We start from the raw sequence: 25955 nt of genomic DNA on the forward strand, positions 1-25955 counted from the left end.
TTAAGAAATCAAAGATGCAATATCTTGGCCCCATCGTCCTATAATCTTCTTTGATGGGTTTTCGTTTTGCTTTTGTTATTTTGGCTGCTACTGTCTAGACTCCCCTTCAAATCCTCTTGAGGTCTGAGGATGGGACACTAGATGTCTCCTCTGGTCTGTTCTTCAGCCTCCGCCCCTTCGGCTGATGCCCCGCCCAGGTATGGAGGCGGGGCCTGAGAGCTTCAGTTGCAGGTTGTCCTGGAAGGGGGTGTGAGTGCTTATATAGGTGACTGGGAGCTGGGACGCCCGGGGCCTGCCCCCACTGAGTCACTGTGTTGTTGTCACTGTCTTGTCACAGTTCCTGCTCAGCTCCTCAAACCTCTGTGGAAGCAGCAGCGGCTGCCAGCCTTCCAAACTTTCAGGAGAAGCCACCAGCCTGATGGTGAGGCGAATGGGCTGGGGGAGGAGCAGGGGGCAGCTGGGGCAATGGGGAGACCTGGGGCCTGGATCAGTGCCCCTCCTCCCCATGCCACTGCCTCCTCTTCCTCCTCCTCCGTGTCGGGGGCCTGGGGGAGGGAGGCTCTCCATCTTCTCTCTGTCCCCTGCTCCTCACACAAGAAGTGTGCCTTCTTCAGTTCCTCCCCCCGTCCTGGGGCCCTCCTGCCCAGCTGTACAGACCCCAGGGGCTTCTCAGCCTCCACACAGGGCCCTCCCCACCCCAGCCACACCCCCAACACAGGTAGAGCTTGTGATGACACCCATCACTGCTCCTCCCTCCTGGGGTTCCCATCCCACCCCACGCCTGGCTTCGGTGACTGCCCCTCCTTCACGCCGATGCCCCCAGGACAATCCTGGGCTGCGGATAGGCCCTCTGATCCCTGAGCAGGATTATGAGCGGCTGGAGGACTGTGACCCTGAGGGGTCCCAAGACTCACCCCTCCATGGGGAGGAGCAGCAGCCCCTGCTTCATGTGCCTGAAGGGCTCCGAGGTGAGCATGTGGGTGTGGGGTGGTGGGGGGTGTGGGTTGGGGAGGGCCTGGGGATCGAGGCAGCAGGTTGAGAGTGTGGAAAGCTTGCTTAGATGAGAGGTGAGTCCTAACGCTCCTCTCTCTGTGCCCAGGCTCCTGGCACCACATCCAGGACCTGGACAGCTTCTTCACCAAGATATCCTTTGTACTGGACTTGGCAGGGCAGGCGCCATCCTTGGCCGGGGACTCTGAGGGCGTAGGGCTTGGGGGACTTATCGGTGGAGTGAGGGGAAGGTATGCTCAGGGAAGGCCCTTCATGTCTCAGGCTTATTTCTTGACACACCACCACATCTACAGCTACCACCAGCGGAATGGCTTTGCCTGTATCCTGCTGGAGGATGTCTTCCAGCTGGGGTGAGATGCTTGTCCCGGGAGCCCCTGTGCTTCTAGCCCACCCAGAGCCTCCCCAAGCAGCCAGGGGCTCTGCCAAGCGGGGAGCAGACCGAGCTGGCCTGGAGGCTGGGCCGCACCCCTCTGCTCTCAGGCTAATCACTGAACTCCCGGCTCTCCAGGCAGTTTGTTTTCATCATCACCTTCACGACCTTCCTTCTTCGCTGCGTGGATTACAACATTCTCTTTGCCAACCAACCAAACAACCAAACAAGACCTGGGCTGCCTCACAGCAAAGTGACTTTGTCAGATGCCATCCTACCCTCGTCCCAGTGTGCCCAGCGGTGAGTGACACCTGGTGGGGGTGGGTGAGGGAGAGGAGCAGACAAGAGCCACCTGTTTTTTGTCCCTGGGCTCGATCATCGGTTCTCCAAGGTTTGGGTCTCAGAATACTGTACCTTTTATTCCAGGGGTGAGGAACATCTGGCCCACGGGCCATATAAGACCAGTGAAATCATTTGGTCTGGCCTGCCAAGGCATTAGGGGTGAGTTAATTAAATGTTTGACCAAATATAGCAGGCTAATTTTTAAGTTAATAATTTTGTATGGCCTTGCAAATGATGTTATAAATATCCAAATGGCCGTTGGCAAAAAAAGGTTCCCCACCCCTGTTTTATACCCTTGAAATTTATTGAGAACTCCAGGAACTTTTGCTTATGAGAATCATATCTATAGTTACCTCATTAGAAAGTAAAGGTGAGGACAGCTGCAAAACCTAAGAGCACATATTCCATTGGCTGCCAGTGTAGCCTCTGGAAAACTCTATGTTCATGAAATAATGAGAAGAAAAGTGGCAGAAACATTAATATTACCTGAAAAAAGTTTTGACCTTGCAGACATTTTCAAGGGTCTCAAGGACCGCCAGACACCCCACACTTTGAGAATCGCTGGTCTTGCTGGATCTCCTGCATGACTTTCCCATTGCTCCCCAAGTCTTGTCTCCCTCTCCATGGGGGTCCCACTTTCTCGCTATGTTACCCTCCACCCCCAGGATCCGCTCAAGCCCTCTGCTGGTCTTCCTTCTGATCCTGGCTGCGGCCTTCTGGCTCGTTCAGCTGCTTCGCTCAGTCTGCAACCTCTTCAGCTACTGGGACATCCAGGTGTTTTACAGGGAGGCCCTGCACATCCCCCCGGTGAGCTGGGTGGGGGTGTCTGTATGGAGGGGTGCCATGTCATGGGGCAGAGTCCGGGGAGGAGTAGGGGCTGTACAGACAGAAGGGCCCATTGGAAAGCTGGCAGAAGGCCTCATTGACACCTACTCTAGGCCCCGAATAATCTTAGGAGGTACCACCACTTATAAAACACGGTCCCCACTCTAGTGAGGCCTAGTGGGTTTAGATGGGTTATAGAGAATTACTACAGTCACGTGCTTGTGATGTTTACAGGAGGAGGAACTGGGGTGGGGTTGGGAAGGACAGGAGGTCGGGAGGCAGGCCACACCCGGATGCAGGGAGCAGGGAGGCAGTGAATATCTGTGGGCAGCAGTGAGGAGAGCAACCCATCGCCTGCATCTGTGCCCAGGCCCTGCGGGGTGATCCCACTCCCCGTTCTGGCTTTGCCCCGTGTTGCGGTCAGCAACTGCATGGGCCCCGTCACTGTCCCTGGGTCCTGCTTTGCTCTTTCTTACCTCCCTGTCTTGCTCACGCTCCTTGTTTTGTGTCTGAGTCCTCCCTTTAAAGCACTGCCCAAGGCGCCCTTCCGCAGCCAGCTTCCCTCGCTGCCCCTAGAAGTCTAGGCCTCCTGCACGTCCTCCCGTACAGCCACGGGGGAGGCCCCAGGAAGTCTCCTTGGTCTTCCCTCGGCATAGCACAGGGAAGGGCAGGAGGGCCAGGGTCGCAGAGGCAGCGAGGGCAGGAGTCAGAGCACTGCTCACCCTTCTCTTTCTCCTCTCTCTTCATTTTCCTCCTCCCCTCTTCCTTCCAGGGGTAGGGGAGACCCTGGGATGGACTGGAGAGGCTGGCCCAAAGGGACTTGACTCAGCGGACGGGGGCAGCGGGGTGATTTGGGCTAACGTGAGGCTTGCAGAGGAGGTCCAAGTGAGATCTGACGGCCCCACCCAGACGTGGACACTGCAGAGTCTTAGGAAGGTTACTGTGGGGATGGCATGGGATGGGGCTGGCCGCCTGGAAGCATGTGGAGGCGAGGCGAGCGTTGGCAGGCACCCTGGGCACTGAGGCCGGGCAGTGTCCTCCATGTGTAGGATGTGAGGGCGGGAGGCTCAGGAAAATCTGCTCTGAGGGCGCTGAGAGCAAATACCTGAAGAGTTTAGTTTATGAGGTGTCGCTGGGAAGCACATGACTCATGGCCTCAGGAGTGGCAGGGCCACGTGGGACCGTGCAGAAGAGGATGAAAGGAAGTAGGAAGGGCCCCCGGGTGGTGACACAGTTAAGGAAGGGCAAGGAGGGCGGAGTGGTGACAGGTTTCCCACTTGAGGACAACAGTGAGGAGGGGGCGGGGGAGGCGCTAGCTCTGGCTGCAGCTCTGGGCATGGTGAGTTTGGGCATCACCGTGCAGGGGCATCCAGGTCGCGGCACTCACCAGCCCCTGTCCTCAGGAGGAGCTCAGTTCCGTGCCCTGGGCCGAGGTGCAGTCGCGCCTCCTGGCGCTGCAGAGGAGCGGGGGCCTGTGCGTGCAGCCGCGGCCGCTGACCGAGCTGGACGTCCACCACCGCATCCTGCGCTACACCAACTACCAGGTGGCGCTGGCCAACAAGGGCCTGCTGCCGGCGCGCTGCGCGCTGCCCTGGGGCGGCAGCCTGGCCTTCCTCAGCCGCGGCCTGGCGCTCAACGTCGACCTGCTCCTCTTCCGAGGGCCCTTCTCGCTCTTCCGCGGGGGCTGGGAGCTGCCGGACGCCTACAAGCGCCATGAGCAGCGGGGCACCCTGGCCGCGCGCTGGCGGCGCACCGTGCTGCTGCTGGCCGCCGTGAACCTGGCGCTGAGCCCGCTGGTGCTGGCCTGGCAGGTGCTGTACGCCTTCTACAGCCACGTGGAGCTGCTGCGGCGCGAGCCGGGCGCCCTGGGGGCGCGCCGCTGGTCCCGCCTGGCCCGCCTGCAGCTCCGCCACTTCAACGAGCTGCCGCACGAGCTGCGCGCGCGCCTGGCCCGCGCCTACCGGCCGGCCGCCGCCTTCCTGCGCGCCGCGGCGCCCCCCGCGCCCCTGCTCGCGCTGCTGGCCCGCCAGCTCGTTTTCTTCGCGGGGGCGCTCTTCGCCGCGCTGCTCCTGCTCACTGTCTATGACGAGGACGTGCTCGCCGTGGAGCACGTGCTCACCGCCATGACCGCGCTCGGGGTCACGGCCACCGTGGCCAGGTGCGACGGGAGCTGCCCAGGGAGGGGGGCATGCCTCTGATTTAGGGCTGAGTCCCCCTTCCCTCCTCCCAGCCCGGCTTCCCCGTCCGCACAGCCTCCTAACCTCAGGCGCCTTTTCCGCCCGGATCCCGCCCTCCAGGTCTTTCATTCCGGAGGAGCAGTGCCAGGCGCGTTCTCCGCAGCTCCTGCTGCAGTCGGCCTTGGCCCACATGCATTACCTCCCGGAGGAGCCCGGTGCTGCCGGCAGGGCCAGCGCTTACCGGCAGATGGCGCGGCTGTTGCAATACCGAGCGGTGAGGGTCCAGACCCAAGCGGGGCTGCTCCGCTGGGAAGCTGTGCAGCCGCCTGGTCTCGAAAGGGCTTGGGACAAATGGCCCCGGGGCTGGCAGCCGGGGAGTGCCTGGCTTGGAGGTGTCCTGCCCTGGCCCGCATCCCCGGGGGCCTCTTGGTCGTGGTCACCCCCAGCAACCCCTTCTTCCCCAGGTCTCCCTCTTGGAGGAGCTCCTGTCCCCGCTCCTCACGCCACTGTTTCTGCTCTTTTGGTTTTGCCCTCGTGCCCTGGAGATTATTGACTTTTTTCATCATTTCACTGTGGATGTGGCTGGGGTTGGTGACATCTGTTCCTTTGCCCTCATGGATGTGAAGCGCCACGGCCACCCTCAGGTTAGAGTCCTTCCCAGGATGTGGGGGGTGATGGTTAGATAAGGGGCTGCCCCCCAGTTCACGTCACTTCCCTGCGCCATAGTGTCCTTGAGGACAGTGACTGTAGCCAGTGGACAGGGCTGTGTAAGGATGACGTGTGTGTAATCCTAGCGTCAGTAAATGGAGTGAAGGCCACCAGAGAGGCCGAGAAATGGGCTGGTCAGTGGGTGGGGCTGGAGTAAGGCTGGCCTTCCCCACCAAGGCCCAGGCTAGCCTCGGGTCTGGTGTGTATAGTTGGCAAAACACTGAGCCCACACCAGCTTCCAGGGCTGGGCCTTGACCCCGGTCCCAGCTCTGCGGCTGTATTTTGGGGTGACCTTGAGCAGGTGTCTATTGTGGCCTGAAGACTGGCTGGGGCGAGTGTTTCCTGTCCCCCATGCCCCAGAGGCTCCCACTGCGGCTTTTTTCTCTCGCAGTGGCTCTCGGCAGGACAGACCGAGGCCTCGCAGTCTCAGCGTGCAGAGGACGGGAAGACTGAGCTCTCCCTCATGAGGTTCTCCCTGGTGCACCCACAATGGCGCCCCCCAGGGCACAGCTCCAAGTTCCTGGGGCAACTTCGAGGTCGGGTACAACAGGATGCAGCCGCTTTGGGCGCCACCTCGGTTCGCAGCCCTGCCACCCCCGGGGTACTCAGCGACTCTTCCTCACCTCTGGTGAGCCAAGCCTGGCCGGCCCCCTGCCCCCACCTCCGGCCCCGCCCACCTCCCCTCCCTCTGCCTCACCGTTTGTATTAACCTGCTCACTCACCGGTCCAGCCTGCTCTCCTGCCTTGCTGAGACCTCCTTCCCCCTTCTGTCCTCTATCCTGACCCGTCTTCTCTTGCCCGCAGCCAGAGGCCTTCCTGGCTAACCTCTTGGTGCACCCCTTCCTGCCCCCACGGGACCTGAGCCCCACAGCCCCCTGCCCAGCTGCAGCCACGGCCAGCCTCCTGGCTTCCATTTCCCGAATTGGCCAGGACCACAGGTGAGGGTTGGGGGCCTCCGATTCAGGGGAGCAGGGGTGGTGGGGCTGATCCTCCAAGAGGAGGGTGCAGGGTGCGGGAGCACTGTGGGTGATTGGGAAGGGGAGGTCAAGCCTGCCCTCCCTGTGGGGTGCTGGGGGAGGGGCATGTCTTTGATCTCTGCCACCCTCTGTTCCAGCTGTGTGTCCCCTGGAGGTACTGGGGGCCCGAAGCTGGCCCAGCTACCAGAGCTTGCTTCTGCTGAGATGAGTCTTCATGCCATCTACCTGCACCAGGTGAGTAAAGAGGTGCAGAAGGATGTGGGGAGAAAGCAACTGCCCAACATAGAGGCTGAGGAAAGGGGTAAGGGCGTATCCGACAGGGGCTGGGGAGGAGGCTTCACAGCCCTCTGGGCCCAGCCCAGGGCCTGGGCCTCGTGCTGCGAGCAGGAGGGAGTCCTCATTTCTTTTTCTTCCATTTAGCTCCATCAGCAGCAGCAGCAGGAACTGTGGGGCGAGCCCTCAGCCTCCTCCCTGTCCAGACCCTGGTCCAGCCCCCCGCAAACACTCTCACCTGATGAGGAGAAGCCATCCTGGTCAAGTGATGGTGAGGCGGTCAGGGTGTGCAGGGGACAGGTCCTGGGGGCATAGCAGGCACCAGGGCACTGCCCAGCTGATGGCTTTTCTCATTAGGCTCCAGTCCTGCCTCCAGCCCCAGACAGCAGTGGAGAACCCAGAGGACCCAGAATCTGTTCCCTGGAGGTTTTCAGACCATGGACACTCAGAAGGAGCCTGGCCAGACCCATAGCACTGCCTGAGAGGCCTCCTCAGAGTCAGTATTGTCTAATGGGGGCGGGGGAGGGGATGAGTAGGAAATTAGATGGAGCCAGACTTGGAGGAATACAAACAGGGGTGGGTATTTGAGGTGAGGGGGATGGTCATCTCTGGAACCTAAACCCCTGGACTGCTTGCCAAGAGGCTTCTCCTCCCTCAGGTTCCCCAGCGTCTCCAGCCCAGGAGACCAGAAGAGGTGGAGTGGAAGAACACGCCAAGCCCTTTTTAGGGGCGCCCCCGAGATGCTTTAGTTGGGCAGGACTTGGGGGTCAATGACCATCTGGCCCCAGAGAGCAGAGAAAGAGTAGGAGAGGAGATGCAAGGGCATCTGGAAACAAGTCTTAGAGACAATCCCCACATGGAGGGGAGAAGGCGACTTCCCCGCCCCCATTAGCTGTCCTGGGACTGTTACCTGGGAACAAGTCCCAGGTGGGAGGCAAGGCCAAGGTGGAGGCCAAGCTCAGTGTATGGAAACCGTGAGGAACGTGCCTGGGAGGCAGTTGGTTCTTCAGGTTCCCATGGGATTTGTGGAGGGGGGACACGGGGACTTGTGAGTGGAAAGACTAGCGAGGGCTGATGTTTTTGGAGTTCGGCATCAGTATGACGTTTGAGGAAGTGGGTGTGGCTGCCCATCCTGTCTGAAACCAGTGGTAAAGGTTGCTCACGGCTGCTCATCTTTACGACCTTGGTCTCCAGTGTTCCCATTCCTGGCAGCAGAGGGCGGTACTGCTTCTCAGCGAAGAGTGAGGGAGCAGCTCCCCGGAATGCCGGTGACTGACAGACAGCCTGGCTCCTAGAGAGCTGGGTCAAAGTGGAGTATATAGGGTAGGACTGCTCTCCAAGAATTACAGGCCCCGCCCCCCCGCCCCCCCCCTCCCCCGTCCGCACAAGTTAAAAGACAGAGCTTGTCATTCTGTAATTTTAATCCACAGGGCTGGGTTAGGCATCTCAGTCGCTCTCATAACACCTGGTCCAGTCTCTTATGGTGAATATTCAATAATAAATATTTGAATGATTTGGAGATTAGGTTTCGAGATAAAATACTCCTGAGAGAGGTAAGGGAAATCTAAAACCCACCTAAAGAACACGGGGAGGGTGGCTCAGTGGCTGAGCATCAACCTATGAACCAGGAGATTGATTACCTTCTGAGTCCCGCTCAGGGCACATGCCCGTGTTGTGGGCTCCATCCCCAGTGTGGGGCGTGCAGGAGGCAGCCGATCAATGATTCTCTCTCATCATTGATGTTTCTAGCTCTCTCTCTCCCTTCCTCTCTGAACTCAATAAAAATATATATATTTTTAAAAAGAACACGAAGAGGGTGACGGGAGGCTTTGGAATACCACTGGTGGGAGGGGCCTTCCAGATTAGTCAGACCCGAGGTAGGGAACCAGGCCTAGAGGGAGAAAGGCTCCCCAGGTGTTAGGCGAGTCTCCGCGGACTCTGCACAGACGGGGGAAGGCACCTGGCGAAGGGAGGGAGAGGTGGCCGGGCCTGGGCAGGCCGAGGGGAGAGCTGCAGCGCCAGTGTGGATGGACTACGGCCCCTCTCCGGGAACTGCGTGGGAAGCAAGAAAGAGGGCTCTCAGGGGCAAGGGGTGTCGGGGCCGGGAGGGTCGAAAGCCCAGGGCACTGCGCTCCGCAGATGCCGCTCCTGCAAGGAGAAACTCTGGGTGCGTATGCGGCTGGTCACCTCCTGGGTGCGCAGCGTGAGCCCGAAAATGTCCTCGTGATAGCGTTGCTGATCCTGCGGGGAAAACAGCCGATCAGAACCCGGCAGCCAGATTCGGCCGGAGCACGCCGGGCCCCTCCCCGGCCGCCGCCCGCCCGCGCCCGCGCCCTCGCACCCGCAGCACGCCGATGAAGTCGCCGGCCTCGTCCAGCTCCATGTTGCCCTCTGTCGCCAGGATGCGCTGCACCGTTTGCAGGACGCTGGTTGCCATGGTGACGTCGCCGCAGACAAACATGTGGCCCCGTTCAAGGCACAGCACGCGGTGCACCTCCGCGGCTAGCTCTGTCCGAAGGATGTCCTGCACGTAGGTCTGAGGGGAGGCAGGGTCAGGGGCCCGCCCGGGCCAAAGTGAACTGGGGTGGGGTCTGGAGCGGTAGATGGAACAGGGGCGGGGCTTGGGGGAGGGTGGGGGAGACCCCTAGGGCCTTGGGCCAGTGACGGGGCTGGGCGGGAGCTGAGGGGCCAAGCGGAGGGTGTTCACTAGGGGGCGGGGCGGGGCGGGGCTTGTGCCTACCCCCCCGCCCCCCGCCCCCCCGCCGTGCGCGCCGGGCCTTCCCACATCCCTCGCTTCAGGTTGCCCCTGCGCCCGCCGGGGCCCCGCACCTTTGGGCTGTCGGGTTCCCGGGAGAAAGCGGTGAGAACGCGCCCGAACACCCCGCGCTGCTGGGCACCCTGCACCTCGTCGCGGTAGAGGTGGTCAAGCTGGGAGCATCGGCAGCCAAACACCAACGTCATGGGGGCGGGCTGCAGGCCTGCAAGCAGCGCTGCGGGTTGGAGGCTGTCGCCCCGGGCGGGGCGCACCTCCTGTTGGCTACTCTCGCCCAGGCTGACAGCCCCGTCCTTCGGGCAGAAACAACCACCCTGGGCTGTTTGGCTCCTAGGTGAGCGCAGGACGTATTTCTCAGAAGCCTTGCCTGATCCTGATACACAGGGAAGCCCACGTTCGCCGGAGGCGGTGCCTTTCCTGGGCTCCAGTGGCCAGTGTGTGGCGCTAGAACATGGGCTCAGTACTCAGAATTGCTGTCCTTTGCACCCTCTGAGCTGCAGTGGGGATTCTATCTGGCTCCTTCCCTTCTCCAGCCCATATTTCCCCCCACCTTGGGCTCCCACACTTCCTACCTTTCTCAGTCACAGCCCCCTTCTTGTGACTTACCAGAGGCCTTGGGCACCCTGTGCCCAACCTGAACACCCAGTACCTCGGGTCCTGGCCTCACCTGGGTGAGTCTTCCTGGGGCATTTCTGTCTCCTGAGTCTCAGCCCCGTCCCCTTCCAGTTCTCTTTGTCCTTAATCCAATCCAACCCCGACTTTGTGCCCAGCACCAGGAGGCCAGACCTACCGGGCACTGCCCCGGCCTCTAGGCCTTCCACTCCCCTTGAGCTTATTAGACCACCTTTGTGGCCCATTCGTTGCCCTCTTTCCTACCTGGTTCCTGCACTCCAGCCCCCACCTCTTTGTCCCTAGATTGTGACCCCGTCATTTCTTGGCCCCCAGCCGAACCTTTGCTCTCAATGTCGTGCAGCCGCTCCTGCCAGAATCCCCGGAAGGGGGCGATGCCAGTGCCTGGGCCCACCAGGATGCAGGGCACGCTGGGGTCGGGTGGCAGCCGGAAGGAGGGAGCCCTAGCAGAGAGACATTTCGTCAGGCCTCTTGCTTCCCCGCTTCCCAGTCTTACCACTCGTGCGGGTGGAGAGAGAGAACTCGGCTTCTGTTGGCAACGGAGCGACTGCTTTGTCAAGTGCTATGGCCGTGTCTCGTTCATAGTAGGCACGATGTGTTTTGTAACTGAACTCTGCTCGCTGGGTGAAAGGAAACAGTTCAAACCTGAACTGAAGACCATTTTGATGTCTCAGTTGAGGAGAGTTAGAAACTAGGGGAAGGGAAGGCCAGTCTTCTGGTTTACGAGTTCCCTGAGGGTGCTTATTCGTCTCCGTATTGGTGGGTAGTTTGTATTCAGTAGGTCACAGCCTATTTGTAATTTCGCCTCCTGGATGGGTTTGGGCCATCCTGGGAACTCGTCATTGTCCTGCCTGAGACTTTCGGCTCCTCGCTGCTAGATGGGGCAGGACTTACACAGCATGAGGGGAGGGTGCCCTGAGTCCTCCTTGATCCTACGGTAACTGAACTGGTTCTCCCTGGACTGAGAGAGACTTATCCTTGAACGGGCACAGTGCCTAGGCCAGTAGTCGGCGAACTCATTAGTCAACAGAGCCAAATACCAACACTACAACGATTAAAATTTCTTTTGAGAGCCAAATTTTTTAAACTTTAACTATATAGGTAGGTACATTGCTATTAATTAGGGTACTCCTAAGGCTTAGGAAGAGCCGCACTCAAGGGGCCAAAGAGCCGCATGTGGCTCACGAGCCGCAGTTTGCCGACCACGGGCCTAGGGGCTGTGCCTCCCAACCTCAGGCTGAACCCCAGCCCTGCTTCTGGGGGCCGCCGTTTCAGAGCAGGACCCTACATCCAAATTGGTGAAAGGCCCAAAGCTTAGCCCACGTCCTGGAGTGGCTCAGCCGGACACCCCGTCCCTGATATGTGAAGTGGGTCTTCCCTGCTCCCAGTCACATCTCTCACCAGCGCTTCCAACCTCACCCTGTGCGACCCCCACAGAGTCCTCCATCTGTCCTGGCCGCCCATGTGGCTCTTTCTCTGCCCCTGCTCGGACAGACATTCTCTTCTTGTCTGTCCACTCCATCCCCTGACGTGCTCACTTACCCCCTGATGAAGCAGGGCACAGGGTCTCCGGCCTTGAGCTGGCTGAGCCATGTGGAGCAGACTCCATAGTGCAGGGGACCCAGCCCATCTAGTTTGGGAGGAGATGGGGTCAGTGAGGGGCCACTCCAGGGTCACCACGTGGCCCTTCCCCACCTCCCCAGGCTCACCCTGGGTCCGGTATGCCAGCACGGCCACTGTGAGGTGGATCTCCCGTGGGTGGACACTGGGTGCTGAGCTGACGGAATAGTACCGGGGCTGGAGCAGGGGCAGCTGGGTGAGGAGCAGCGGGGCAGGCAGTGCCACCGACGGAAACTGCTCCAGCACCTCCAGCAGCGTGGGGCAGCGGAACCACTTCCACTCCTCGTAGCGCCGGGGGTCCTGGGGGGTGGGGTGCAGGGTGCTGGAACCTCCGTGCTGCCTGCTGACGTCACTTTCTGACCCCACCCAAGCCCAGCCTTCCCGAGCACCTTCTCCGTGCCCAGCTCTTTCAGACCTTGAGCATTCTAGATGCATTAGTAACTCTGAGCTGGGTCAGCACTTGCTAGCCAGGTAGGCTCCCCTCCCCCCAGCTCATCCAGCCTCACTAGCCCCTGCTCCCCGCACTGGGTGGCCCCCAACCTGGCTGAGGGTCTCGAGCTCCTGCTGTTCGCCGGGCTCTTCAGCCAGGGTGCTGAGCAGTCGAAGGAGGCGAGGGCTGGGCGGGGAAGTGATGTCCAGGAAGAAGGTGAGAGCCTGGCGCAGCGTGCAGGGGGGCAGCCGGGGGTCCCGCACCCAGCCGGGGGGAGGGCCACCTGGGGGTCGTGCATAGGGGAGCTCTGAGGAAGGGGCAGCCGGACTGGGGTGATGATTGCTTCTTGGAGAGGACATGGGCCTGGCCATGCCTCGTGTTTTCGGTGACTTGCCCTTGAACAGCGGTGTTGGAACTGTCTGGATAGCCCCCATGGTGTTTCTTTTGGGGCCCCTGGTTGGATTGGGTTGGTCTGGGCTCCTCTACTTCTCCCCACCCAACTTATTTTAACTCCAGGCTCGGGGGGCAGCGGAAGGTAGACCGCATCCCAGCTACAGAGCAGGCTAGTGGCCAGGCGGAGCTTGTGGGAGGAGCCCCGAGGCAGGAGACAGCCTTTAGGCTAGAGGTGTGTGGGGACAGGTTCAGAGAACAGAGCCTCGCTCTGTGGACTGCCCAGCTGAGCGAATGTGGCAACCTTTTGCCAGGTCCTGAACCCAGGGAACCCTGGCGCCATGGGGATGGAGCAAGCCCTCAATGCCATGGCTCAGACTGAGCCTCCTCACCAGGGCTGCCCTTCTCCAGCTGCTCCACGGCCACCGGCTCGCCTGGGGGCGGTGGGTCCTCCACGCGGCTCAGCAGGGCCTCCACAAGGCCGGGCCGGTTGGGCGGGCAGACGCCGATGTGGTCCCCCGGCTGGTACTGGAACCCCTCCTGGCCTCCAGTGTCCAGGCGCACCAGGATCGTGGCCCGGCTAGGGGTGAGGAGAGGGGAGTTACAGGGAGTGGGAGGCAGAATGTGGGAGGAGGAGGGTGCCGGGTTCTGGGGAAGGAGGGGCTGGGACAGGTGTGGGGGGGAGCCTTCCTCACGTGGACTTGCTGCTTTGCAGGTTTTCCACTGAGAGGACTGTGGCCTGGAACATCTTCCTCCTGTGCACGTGGATCAGGCCTGGGGGCAGGGGGTGAGACAAGCCTGAGCCAGGGAGCGGGTGCCTGGGAGTTGGTCCTGGGACCCTGGAGGGTCCAGAGGGCCAGCAGGGTCAGCGGGAGGTCAGGGCGCACCTGGCAGCAGTTGGAGGCCCTCGGCCTGGGCACTTAGCCGGTACCTCTGGCGCTTCCAGCTCCGTTTGGGGCTGAATATGTCCCGGGCAGCGGCCTTGGCATCTTCTCCCACGCAAAAGGTCTCGCAGGAGGCCTGAGGGGCAAGGTGATGAGGGCTGTGGAACTCAGGGGGCTGATGGGGGAGGTGGGGCTGGCCTGTTGGGTCCCCAGTTGCCACCTTCCTGGGACTGTGAGAGCAGAGGGGTCCGGGAGTCGGGGGGCACCATCCGAGGCTCACAGACGACTGTGGGACCGGCTGCCATAGTGGCAGGAGGGAGAATGGGACCGAAATGGAGGCTGAGGCTGTGGCCCCTCGATCTTTAGCCCACGTCCTGCCTCGGCCGCTGAGCTAGCTGTCCCTTTGCACGGGTTTCTGCCACAGCCACTAGTTCCGTAATCTGGAGAGTGTTAGTCTCGTGTCCCGAGGAGCACAGTGCTTGGGACACGGTAGCACCCGCTGAATGTGTCTGCCGTTCTCGTTCTCTGTGTTCAGACCTGCATTCAAGTTCTGCTCTTGCCCTCACAGTAAACTGCCTGTTTCCCTGTCTTTACAGCTCAGTAGGTCCGGTGACGATGACATGAGATACTTTATGTAAAAGGCCGCGGAGGGGTCTCTGGCAGTCGGCTCTGCCCTGCACCCACGCAGGGGCTGGGGGAGCCGCTGGAGCCCAGCCCCAGGGGGGTCCGTATTTCATTAGTTTCTGCTCAGGCACAAGCCTGGTGAACCACATGGCCAGCCCCCAGCTTGCAATTCCAGGCTCATCCAGCTGGGTCTCCCCTCTCTTCTCACCCTGCACCGCCAGTCCTGTTAATCTTTCTTTTGTGCGTGTGAAGTCTTATATCTCTTCCTTCCTTCCTTGGCCCCCTCCCTCCCTTCCTTCCTTCCTTCCCCCGCTGCTACCACCCTCGTTAGCCAGAGCCTTCCTGCTTCCAGCGGGATTCTCCTCCGCCCACCCTGTGCTCTAGACCAGGTCCGGAAACTTCACATTGGGCCCCTTCTCTTGTTCCATTCCTTTCCTCCGGCTGCTTCCCTGTGTCTAGATTCTGTGGTCTTGTTTTCCATTCCTGTCTTCTCCTCCAATCTGAGCCTGTTTTTCCAGCTTGACCTCTCCAGCAAACCCTCCACCTGTGCCAGGCGGCCTGCCCAGCCCACCTCTGGGACGCCCTCCTCTTCTCCTCCCACACCTGCTGAGCTCAAGCCCGGGAACCCCAGCGGGACCAGCACTGCCCAGAACCCTGTCAGGACTGGGACAATAAGCCTCCTTCAGTCCAGGCATGATTCCCAGACCAGGCAGAGCTGCTTCTGCAGGGAACCCGACTTAGAAAGTCACAGCCCTGGGACTCACCCCCTGGCACTGCCCCGAGCTGTCTGGCCTCTGATTTCCCTGAGTTTCTGTGCTGGCCTCAGCTCTACACTCACCTCTGCCTAGCCCTCTCTCGATCCTTTCCCTCTCCCTGCACCTGCCCCCCGAAGCCTTTCCCTTTGTGCGCCCGCTCAGGCCCCCACCTGCCAGGGCCTGTCTGCCTCTTTTGTCCTGACCAGCAGCCTCCCATGAGGTTAGGGCCATGCCATCCACGGCTCAGGACTGAGCCAAGTGAGGGTGGACTTTGGAAGGAACAGGAAGGGACCAAAAAACCCAGAGAGGATTGGGTGGCAGTGAGGCCCTGTCTTAGTATTACAGGTCTCAGTGGGGAAGTGCCCAGGTCTGAGTGAGTCAGAATTGGGGCCGGAGCAGTGACAGGGGTCAGATGCTGGGACAGGCCCAGGGCTCACCTGGAAGGCGCCCTTGGCCCAACCGCGGAAGGCCTCCTCCTGGCCGCACAGCTCGTCGCCCTGGCCCAGAGGCAGGAGCCGCTCCCCACCCAGCTCTTCCAGCCGTGTGTCCACCGCGCGAGCAAAGGCGCAGAAGTGGGGGTACGCCCGGGAGCCCAGGCCGAACACACAGAACCTGGGGGCAGGGAGCTGTCACGAGAGCCCACCCCGTTCCAGCCCCTGTGCCCAGGGAGCTGGCCCTCCGCTCGCCTCCCTCCCTGAGGCCCCCAGACCTGAGGGTCCCCAGTGCCCCTGCGCTGTCTGTGTTGCTGGACTCCTTCCTCTTCCGCCGCCAGGAGGTCACCAGCGGGTCTGTGCAGGAGACGCTGTTGAAGCGCATTTTGTAACTCCTGGCAAGAGAGGACAAAGACAAGGGTGACGCAGGCGGCTGGAGACACGGCACAGGCCCAGACACAGCCAGGGCACAGCGTCGGGGTCTCTGCATCGGGGCGGGAAAGGCCCTGCCTGGCTGGCCTTTGCTCTCGGAGCTGTCTCGGGTGGAGGCCGAGGGTCTCCAGGCCTCGGGCTCTGCTCTGCCTCCTTCCCTTCTCTGAAGGACAGTCGCCTCTTAGAGTCCCGGGGACTGCAGGGGGGCAGGTCACAGGAAGGGGGGCTGTGGGAGGCTGTGTTCCCGGTGCCTCATCGCCCCCTGCCCCCAGACCGCCCCCCCTTCCCCCGCCACTCACTTGTGCTGGTCGGGCCGAGGGGAGCTGTTGTAGGGGCCCGACATCTCCATCAGGGCCGCCGCGAAGCTCTGCGAGGAAGCGTGGGCATCGCGGTTAGTCCGGTTGTAAGTACACGGAAGCTTAGGCCAGCGCCAGGCTGGGCCTTCTTATTATTTGTAACTTTCAATTTGTTTTGAAATTTTCAAAGTGACTTTTTGAGAACATTCCAGAAGCATGTAAAGTGATAAAAGAGAAAATCTGCCCTCATCTTCCCTCCAGTCTCACCCGAAGGCACGTGAACGCCTGATAGGCATTTGACCGTCTCGCCCATTTCCTGTTGTCTTTATACATATACCTGCATTTATAATTTTTTAAAAAGTAAAAATGGGCCCTGGCCAGTTTGGCTCAGTGGATAGAGCGGACTGAAAGGTCCCGGATTCGATTTTGGTCACGGGCACATGCCTGGGTTGCGGGTTCGCTCCCCAGTGGGGGGCGTGCAGGAGGCAGCCAATCAGTGATTTTCTCTCATCATTGATGTTTCTATCTCTCTCTCCCTCTCCATTCCTCTCTGAAATAAAACATATATATATTAAAAAAAGTAAAAATGGGACTAAACTGTATTTACCTGCTTTTAAAAAAATGTATATTTTTATTGATTTCAGAGAGAAAGGGGGAGGGAGGGAGAGAGGAAACATCAATGATGAGAAAGAATCATTGATCAGCTGCCTCCTGCGTGCCCCTCACGGGATCGAGCCTGCGACGCTGGGCATGTGCCCTTGACTGGAATTGAACCCAGGACCCTTCAGTCCGAAGGCTGACACTCTATCCACTGAGCCAAACCAGCCAGGGCTTTACCTGCTTTTTATCACTAGTCTGTCACGGACCTCCCTCCAGGTCAGTACACCAAAACTGCATGGCTATGCTGTCTCCCATGATGTGTACATTTCACATATGAGACTCCCTCTGACCGAGGAATCTGGGTAGTCTATGACCAAGGCTCAGATACTGCTTCTTCTTTTGCATATTTGAGTAGGGTGGTCCTGAGAAGTGGGATTGCTGAGTCAGGGGACTGCATCAGGGCAGAGGACTGCTCTTTCCTCACTGCCATCAACGCTGGGTGTCATGCCCTTGCCGGTTTGGCTCAGTGGATAGAGCATCGGCCTGCAGACTGAAGGCTCCCAGGTTCAATTCCGGCTAAGGGCACATGCCCGGGGTTGTAGGCTGGATCCCCAGTGGGGGGCATGCAGGAGGCAGCCAAACAATGATTCTCCCTCATCATTGATGTTTCTATCTCTCTAACCCTCTCCTTTCCTCTCTGAAATCAATAAAAGTATATTAAAAACAAAAACAAAACCAAAACCACCGGGCATCATGAGTCCTGATGTTTCAGCCAGTGCAACAGGCGGGTCTCCCTGCACTGCCGGGTGCCTGCTGGCACGGACACCTCCCAGGAGCCGAGCCACATTACCGCTGCCATGGCACCAGCTTAGAACTACTCAACCTTCCGCAGGAAACAGCAAAATGCGGCCAGGCCATCGCATCCAGTGTCAAATGCAGATGTATTTGGGTCTGTCAGGTTCGCCATAACTGGCCTGTCCTACTTTGATTTGATTTTTAAAACATTTTGTTGAAGCGCGAAGTACAGACAGAAAATCAGACATGTCATAAACGTACAGCTTTCTAGATTTTCACAAACAGAACAGACTGTGCAATCAGCATCCCGTCAAGAAAAGCCACCGGCGTCCTTTAAGTCACCTCGGTGCCCCTCCCAGCCACCAGCCCACCCTAAGGGGACTAGCGCTCTCCTGAGCAAAGCAGCACAGGCGTGTGCCGCCTCCTTTTGAGCTTTACAGAGTGAATCCCATGGTCTGTGTTCCTTTGTGCCTGGCTCTCACTCTACGTGGCGTTTTGAGTCTCATCTGCGTCGTTATGTGGTTGTCATCCGTCCACCCTCCTTACTGGGAGGCGTTCGAATACACCGCAATTTACTTATCCAGCCTGCGGTTGACAGCCACTTGGGTTATTTCCGGTGTCGGGGTATTATGAACAATGCTGTTATGAATATTCTTGTTTGTGCGTTTAGTGAATATATCCCACTTTTATGTGGGGTGTATGCCTAGGTTTGCTCCACTTTTTAAAATTTGAGGCACAGTTTACATACATAGAAATGCACAGAAGTTAAGGGTGTAGTTCCATCCGTTTGGCAGTTAAATAAAAAAGTTAAACATACATCTACCCGATGACCCAGCCATTCCACCCCTGGGTATTTTTCTAAGAGAAATGAAAACATAAGCCCACAAAAGCCTTGCACAGGAATGTTCATAACAGCTTGATTCACAATAGCTGAGCACTGGACCGGGCCCAAGTGTCCGTCCACAGGAGAGTGGAGAGAAACACGGGGTAGTCACACAGTGACGCTGCTCGCCGCCTGGGACCGCACCCCGAGCCCCCTGCCTGGAGAGGACCTGGGAGCTGGGTGAGCGAAAGAAGCCGGGGTACTGTGTGCTCCCCTTTCCTGCCTTCTGAGGGCAGATGAACTAACCGGGGCCAGAAGTCAGAAGGCCTGCCAGTGGGCGGGCGGGGCGGAGGGAGGGACACGTTGACTGGGAAGGGGTTGATGGGGGAATCGACAAGGGAGCTTTTCAGGGGGATGGAAATGTTCTAGATCTTGGTAGTGTTGCGGGCCACGTGGGTGTAAATACTTCCATACTAAACAAAAGCTCGTGGTTCTATTTTTCTTTAAAAGGCCTAACCCAGGCAGCAAGGTAGGGGAGAGGCTGGCATCAGCCTCCTGCTTTAGGTGCGGAGAAGCCCCAGGCAGGAGGGCACCAGGAGTGGATGGGGACAGAGACGCTTGGAAGATGATGGGTAACCGTAAAGGACTGAATGGTGCTCAAGTTTCTTTCTTTCTTTTAATATTTGTTCAGAAAGTGAAAGGTACCTAATCTGCTGACATTTGAACAGGGCTAGTTTCTTCTGTTAAGAAGAAAAAGCTGAAATTGCGTATTAAATGGAGTATTCCTGTTTTCCTCAGTTGTCAGTGTCCCCGAGCAGCCTCACAGACGTGCCTTTAGCGTGTTACACACATGCACTGGGGATGGAAATCACTCGGGGACCCAGTAAAACAGTGACGCAGCTTGAGGGTGGGCCTGGAGTGTGGCCCGTGTAGGTCACACTCTGGGGGACTCTCTGCTCGCCCACTTTCCATCGTGGGGGGGGTCTTGCCCAGCCACCCCAGTGTTGATTCTCCCCTCATCCTTTCCCCCAGGCCTCACCTCTCCATTCTCTGGGGGATCCCCATTCCCAAATGTGCTGGTCACCACCAACACCAGCGTCTCGTGCTCAAGGGACACCACGTCATACTCATCCATGCACAGGACCTGTGGGTGGGAAGACAGGTGTCCTTACTGCCTGGTCCTTCTCACTCTGGCTTCCCTGGTGGGCAAGACGCAGGCCCTGACTCGGCCCCTGATTCCCTGTGGATCCCCAGGGTCCTTGTGAGCTCTGCCTTGTGACCCTCTCCTATCCTCCAGGGCATATCTGAAGGGCTGCCCCCCTTCCAGGTCCCTGCCTCTGCAGGCTCAGTCCTACCCGGGGGTCGAAGGCCTTCCGGAAGAGCCTCCCCAGCTGCTGCGCGTAGCTCTGGGCCCGGCCGGTCTCGGAGCCGTACAGGATCGTGGCCTTCACACGCTTGGCCATCACCGTGCCCATGAGTGAGGCAGAGATCTTCACCGCACTGCAGACGAGGGTGGCGTGAGGGGAGCCCAGGCACACAGAGCTGGGGTCCCCCCAGGCGCGTGGGCCAAGCAAGGCCTTGGGACCCTGAGTGGTAGGCATGGAGGGGTGGTGCCAGACCACCACTGGCTGGGCGCTGGGTGTGGGTGAAGGGTGGCATTCCTGGGGCACCTACTTGGCTACTTCCTTAAAGGTCTTCTTCCTGGTGATGCCGGCACCCTTGGCTCCACTTCCCTTCCAGGGATCTGGCTGCAGGGGTGGAGGGGAAAGTGAGTAATGAAAATAGCAGCCCGGGGGGCTTCTTAGTTAGAGCCACCCTGGGGGGGGCCAGCCAGTGGGTGAGCACCTGGTAGCGGAAGGCAGGGGACAGGAAATAGTTGACCATCTCCTGATGGAAGACAGGGGTGAGGCTGCCCGAGATGGGGGGCACAATCCAGGCCCAGTCGGCAGGGCAGCCCCCCCTGGCCTTCTGCTCATTCTCCAGGTGCTTCATGAAGGAGGAGGTGGCGGCGTGGTGGTCCACGATGGTCACCTTGGCCAGCTGGGCGAGTGGGAGGGGGGTGGCTTAGGCTCAGCCTACAGCCCCCACCGCTCGTCACCCCAAACCCAACATATCCTGTGTTCTCCCAACCGCACGTGACCCCTACCTGCAGCATACAAGGTCACTCTCAAAGTTCAGCAGACAATAGCAGCCCCCCCCAAACCCAATGTCCTAAACTCTCGACACCCCTTAGAAGTACTCGGCAGGCACTGTGCCGCTCTCTGGAATGAGTTTTCAAAATCCAGAGGGTGGCACAGACGTCAGTGCCCAGTGTGGCCTGGGGACCAGAACTGCTGAGCATGCACTGGTCGCTGGGCTCCCAGCACACACAAGCCCCGTATTGCAGCACCCGGACTAGTGTGTGCTGTGCCCAAAATGCAAGCCCCGTGTGCACCATCATACCTGGCCGTGGGACTCCTTCCCACTGTCCAACTCCTGTGCCGCCTCTCTGGCAGCCCTGCCCTCGCCCTCGCCCTCGCCCTCCCGGCCAGCCTGGGCCTGCGAACCTGGTAGCTGTGCAGCACAGCCAAGTTGATCTCCACGGCTGCCTTGTCTTTCCACAGGGACGAGGTTGTCCGGGTGTCCAGGTCCATGCAGACGGCCACATCCTGGGAGCAGAGGTGGGTGGCATTGTAGGCACGGGGTGGGGAGGTGCCAACAGCGTCTTTGCCTCATACTCGGGAGTGGAAGCAATGAGGTGGGTGGGTGGCCCTCTGGGGGCCCGACTACCTAGTTTGGGGCGGGTTCGGGTCCTTGCTAGTGGGGGCACCACAGAGCAGAGACCTTGGGTCAGACCCTTCTCAGCCCTGGGCCTTAATTTCTCATCTCTAAATGGGTCTCCACAGTTTGGGGTCAAGGTCCATTCTGAGAATTTGATGTAAGCGGTGGAACTATAGGTCCTATTCCCAGAAAAGTAACTACATACAGGTAACCCTTGAACAGCAGGGGTTCCCTTACACACTGGTTTCCCCAACCCACCCTCAAAGTTCAAACCCGTGATGTTCAAGGGTCAGCTGTACTCCTGGGAGCACACACACAGCCCTGGTGCCCCCAGGCGCCTGCAGCTCTGACCTAGGAGGCGGCCTGGCCTGCCCACGCTCAGCTCCTCCCTCTGCCGGCATCCTGTGGCTCTGTTTGCAGGGCCGGGCACCAGTGCCTGGACCCTCCCCGCCCGCCTGCAGCTGGGGCCCACCTCCAGGATGTTGTAGCGGTGAGGGTCACACAGGTTCCGCATGCCGATCTCTGTGCTCATGTACCAGCCGCTGAACGGGGCCGCAGGGAACTCCAGGCCCCCGATTTCCAGCAGCATGTTGGACACAGCCGGGAGGGCGTACCAGCGCAGGCCCAGGGCCGCGAACCACTCCAGCCTGGGGGTATGGGGCTCGGGGTCAGGCCCCTGTGGAGACTTGCCTGCCTGGCCGCCCTCAGGACAGCCCCCTCCTCCACCGGCCCATTCCCTCTTGTGCTCACGTGGGGTGCTCCAGTGGCACCTCGAGGACTAGCTCGGGGGGCACAGTGAAGAGTTCCGGGGGCTCATCTGGGGCCTGGAGCAGCAGGGGCAGCACGTCGAAGCGACCGTTGCCTGGGGTCCAGCCGTGCTGGATGCAGAGCTGTGGGCGCCGTTCATCAGCCATCGCCACCCTTCCTCCCAGGGACCCTCAGTGGCTGGATCTCGGTTCCACCAGGGACCCTTCTTGGGCATCACTCATCTTCATCTGGTGAGGTGCCCTCTCCCTGCTTCACTGACCCCTCTTTGACCGCCCCACCCGCACCTCACCCCAGAGCGCTCGCTGGATGGCTGGCCCCTTCTCCACCTGGCTGTGCCCACCTCGGTGATCTCCACGTTGGCTGGGTCCCCTCGCACAGAGCCGTCCTGCTGCCTGTAGCCCGCATAGCGCACCAGTTGGCTGTTCCAGATTCGGAAGTCTCCCCGGCCCGGGGCGCGCTGGGGGAACACTGTGATGGCCGAGCTGACGGGAGAGAACCGGTCAGCCCCAGCCGCTCTGCCGCCCGGGTGGGCTGGGGCTGGCAGGCTCGGACACTCACCGGAGGTTGCCCCGGTTGGTGGCGTACTTGATGTGGCTGCAGATGTAGGTGAACATCTCCTGCGCAGAGCTGCAATCCCGGGCATCAAACACCTGGGCCGGTGGGGCAGGGCGAGAGCAGGTGTGAGGCCAGCCAGGAGGAGGTTGGGCGGCCGGAGAGAGCAGCGACCTCCCTCTGCAGCCTGAAGGCTGGGGGCCCCTTGCTGGGAGCCCACTGCTCTCCTCTCAGGCGCTTCCCTGACCATTTGCAGCCACACTGACCCTTCCTGCCCTGCCCTCCACCGCCCGGATAGCCTGGTCTGCTCCTTAGCCCACCCTACAGGGGAAGACTTGGCCCTTGGTACAGAGGAGGGACCCGGTCACTGCCCTGGGGAGGGGCACCCAGGGAAGGGGAGGCCACCTAGAGGTGTGGGTGGTGGGCTCCCTATTATTCACGGTGCTTAAGCCAAGTCACCGACTCTCCCTGGCACATTGGCGCTGGGGAGGGAGGGGGCGGCGCGAGCTGGCTTTCTGGTGCTAGGAGGAGCCACCCCCAGCGGGAGGGAGGCTGGGAGGCCCCTTCTCTGCCTGAGGGTGGAGGAGACTTGTGCTAGTGACAGGGCAGGAGGTGACAGGGGCTGTCCTGGGGCCAAGGAGGGGTATAGCAGTGAGTGGGGTCAAATATGGAGGCTCTGATGGGTTCAGATAGGAGCTAGAGCTTTGAACCACTGAAAGGGCTATGCACGCGTCAGGCAGACTGTTCTCATTCTACTTGATGCTCCTTTGGGATTGACTAAGCACGTGGCTTTATTCCAAAGGCTTTGGTGGTCAGTTACAGCCAGGAGACCAAGGTCATGCATTTAGTTCCCCTGTGGGTCAGCTGGCTTTCCTGAGCGCCACAGACTGTCCCAGGAGCCCAGGCATGCTGAGTCACGTGGTGGGGCTGTGCCGGAGGGCCTGGGCTGGGCACGGGGCTGGAAGGGAGCAGTATTTTGGGGGTGAGGGGACTAGGCCAGGCAAGTGAGGCCCGCATGGGAGAGGCAGTCTGGGCTTTTCCAGAAGGCAGCTCCCATGGCTCTGTCAGCCCCCAGGGACCACTGCTCAGCTACCCTCACTGACGCGGTGAGGCTGGTGTTTCTCTGCTGCGGCACTGCAGGGGTTTAACTGGGCCAGGGGTCCCAGGGGAGCCAGTCTCTGAGGGAACAGCGGGGATCTTCCCACCGCTTGGGACCCTCCAGGAAGCATCAGGAGCTGCCTGCACCCCTCTGCCTCCTTTTTCGTGTCCCCCACCCCCCATCCTGGGTGCTTGCTAGTCAGCCACACCTGCAGCTTCCCCCACTGGATCCGGCCCACGCAGCGCGGGGCATTGCGCCAGGCCTGCTTGGCCCCGAACACCAGCTCACTCTCCCGCAGCTGGTAGGTGCCTGTGGCCGCCACCTCGGCTTCCACCTCCTGAAGACGCTGCTCATGGGCCTGGGAGCCGCTCCTGCGGAGGAGAGGGGAGCAGAAGGAAGTGGGGGGGTGCGGAGAGAGCCCCCAAGGCCATGTGGGTGTGGGTGTGGGGGAGGCCCGTGGCGCTGAGCTCAGGCTCCGTGTGGGCCGTATCAGGAGGGGGATGGGAGTGACCCTGGGGCAGGACAGGGTGGGCTGGGGGTGTCAGGTCAGGGTCACACCTCTTGATGGAGCCGTAGTACTGGTTGATGAAGTCTCTGGCCTGGCTCAGCAGCTGCTCGGCGGGGGGAGCGCCCTGGGAGGGCCGGCTCTGCAGTTTCCGTGGAAATACCAGGGAGCCCAGGCAGCGTCGTGGGGTGCAGGGCCCGTCCTGCGTCGGTGGGGAGCAGAGGTGGAGCGAGCAGGGAGCACACGGGTCAGGGCCAGGTCAGGGTGCGGGAACCAGGGGTCGGGGGCAGAGGGAGGTTGAGTGAAGAGGTGTGGGCTCAGGGCCGGGGCTGAGGCTGGAAATGGGGTGAGGTTGGGCTGGGTGAGGGCAGGACTTGGGCCGGGGCTGGAGGCTCGGAGTCCCCAGGTCCCCTGCCTTCCCTTAGCTCCTCCGGTTCTTCTTCGTCTTGTCTCCTGGCCAGTTTAGGAGGGACCAGACCTCAGCCGATCGGGTGGGGATTCCCCTTACCTGCTGCGCCTGGGCACTCAGGGTATCATAGGTGATGCTCCCCACCTCCCAGTTCTTCACACGAGGGAACCTGGGCCCCTCCGGGGGCCGGGTCAGCGGAGGGCTGTTGGGAGCGGGGAGTGTGTTTCGTTTTAGATGAACCCAAGGCCCCAACGACAGCACCAATACTCCCATTGGTTTGCTGCTTTCTTACATTTTCTCTCCCTTCACCACAACCCTGGGGGTAGGCTATATCTGCATCCCATTCACAGAGGAGGGACCTACTGGAGGCTCAGAGAAGTTAAGTATCTTGCCAGAGGCCACACAGGCAGCGCTGGCCCTGTCCACACACAGCCCCCCGCCCCCCGACTTGGAGCTGCTGGGGTTGAACCCAGGTGTCCAGCCATGTTCTAGTGCTGAGCCCCCGAACCCCTGGGCCAAGGCTGGGTCCTCATCCCCCTGCTGGGCCCACTTCACCTCTTCTGAACATGGGGTGCCCAACCCCCCGAAGTTGCAATGAGCTCTACATTGAAGGTGTAGAGGCCCGTGCCCAGCAGGGATTCTCAGCCCAGATTTCCCTCCTCACTCACACCCCTCCTGACAGTAGCCATCGTGTGAAGGGAAGCCTTGGAGGCCTTATCACTTCCTCCCAGAGCCGCCAGGCCAGCCCCCGGGAGGAAGGGAGGGCCTCAGGCCGCCAGTGCGCCTGTGCGGAGACCTTCCCCGGAGCTGCCTGTAGCCCAGCCGCCCTGCCAGCCGGGCTCCCCACCTGGATTCCAGTTTCCTCCTTCCAGGGACCTCTGCCCCAGGGACGCCCCTTCTGGGGCTGCCCATTACTTTTGGGGTTGATGGCCGTGAGGAGGAGGGGCCTGGAGCAGGGAAAAGAGACCTCAGTCTCCCACCCCAAGGACCTGTGCCCTGGCTCTCCCTTCCCACGAGACCTGTCTCCTTGGTCTCCTGTAACTACCTCCAGCCCCCACCCCCGCCCCCCAGCAACTTTCTTCTGTTCAATCATCATCCTGCTTGTGGAAGACTTGTCCTGAGCTGGAAGCTGACAGCAATCCCATGGAGTAGGTACGCTACATCCCCATTTTATAGGACGAAGGCTCAGAGAGGTTAAGTAACTTGTTCAAAGTCAAACAGCTCTTGGCAGCAGAGCAGCATTCAAACCTGGTAAGCGGGTGCCCTTACCTCCGACTTTCACCTGCTGCCTGCTGTCCCTGATCCTGGCCTCTTGTGTGAGTGCCCCTCACGTCCTAACCCTGACCTGTTCTGTCCACACCGACAGCCCTTCGCACTGGCACTGGCCCTCCTGGCTGGGTTGCAGGCTCTCGCCCTTGCAAGCCCTGTGTTCTGGCTCTCCTGTCACCTGCTCCTAGCTCACCTGGGGTCTGGCGCAGGCAGGGGTGCGGGTGCGGTTGGTGGTGTCCGGCTGGGCTCGGAGGCCGCAGGGGAGGCGGGGCCTTGCTTGCCGCACAGGCTGAGGCCCAGCCCCAGCCCCAGGCCGCAGGGTGGCCCAGGCTCCTGGCCCACGCTCTTCAAGTTGCCCATGTCGACCTCGCTTCAGCTCTGCGTCTCTGAGCAGAGCCCGGCCTTTTCCTTAGGAAGGGGAGGGGGC

At 60.4% G+C, this 25955-nt stretch overlaps 2 protein-coding genes across 2 annotated transcripts; one reads left to right on the forward strand and one right to left on the reverse strand.

The window, feature by feature from the left end:
* Positions 1-418: 418 nt before the first annotated feature.
* Positions 419-8201, forward strand: ATG9B (autophagy related 9B; the record flags this gene model as incomplete). Its single annotated transcript, XM_081102741.1, has 14 exons — positions 419-968; positions 1100-1143; positions 1297-1361; positions 1520-1681; positions 2389-2530; positions 3952-4706; positions 4846-4999; positions 5190-5369; positions 5825-6061; positions 6238-6371; positions 6548-6644; positions 6831-6954; positions 7041-7179; positions 7342-8201. 13 exons carry the CDS (start codon positions 419-421, stop codon positions 7163-7165), a joined length of 2769 nt encoding a protein of 922 aa, XP_080958867.1. The 3' UTR covers positions 7166-7179; positions 7342-8201.
* On the reverse strand, positions 8089-25916 carry NOS3 (nitric oxide synthase 3). The gene is made up of 26 exons (XM_081102742.1): positions 25722-25916; positions 24359-24461; positions 23904-24052; positions 23554-23716; positions 22253-22344; positions 22035-22176; positions 21677-21816; positions 21399-21573; positions 20713-20814; positions 20012-20206; positions 19841-19914; positions 19522-19666; positions 19206-19310; positions 15952-16019; positions 15499-15615; positions 15227-15401; positions 13414-13546; positions 13222-13300; positions 12919-13106; positions 12247-12419; positions 11796-12006; positions 11629-11716; positions 10408-10529; positions 9513-9661; positions 9025-9219; positions 8089-8924 (listed from the first exon to the last, which is right to left on the reverse strand). The coding sequence occupies exons 1-26, from the start codon at positions 25886-25888 to the stop codon at positions 8763-8765; spliced, it is 3612 nt and encodes a 1203-aa protein (XP_080958868.1). The 5' UTR covers positions 25889-25916; the 3' UTR covers positions 8089-8762.
* Between the last annotated feature and the right edge of the window lie 39 nt (positions 25917-25955).

Source organism: Myotis nattereri (assembly GCF_964212035.1).
Source record: "Myotis nattereri genome assembly, chromosome: 11".
NCBI lineage: Eukaryota > Metazoa > Chordata > Mammalia > Chiroptera > Vespertilionidae > Myotis > Myotis nattereri.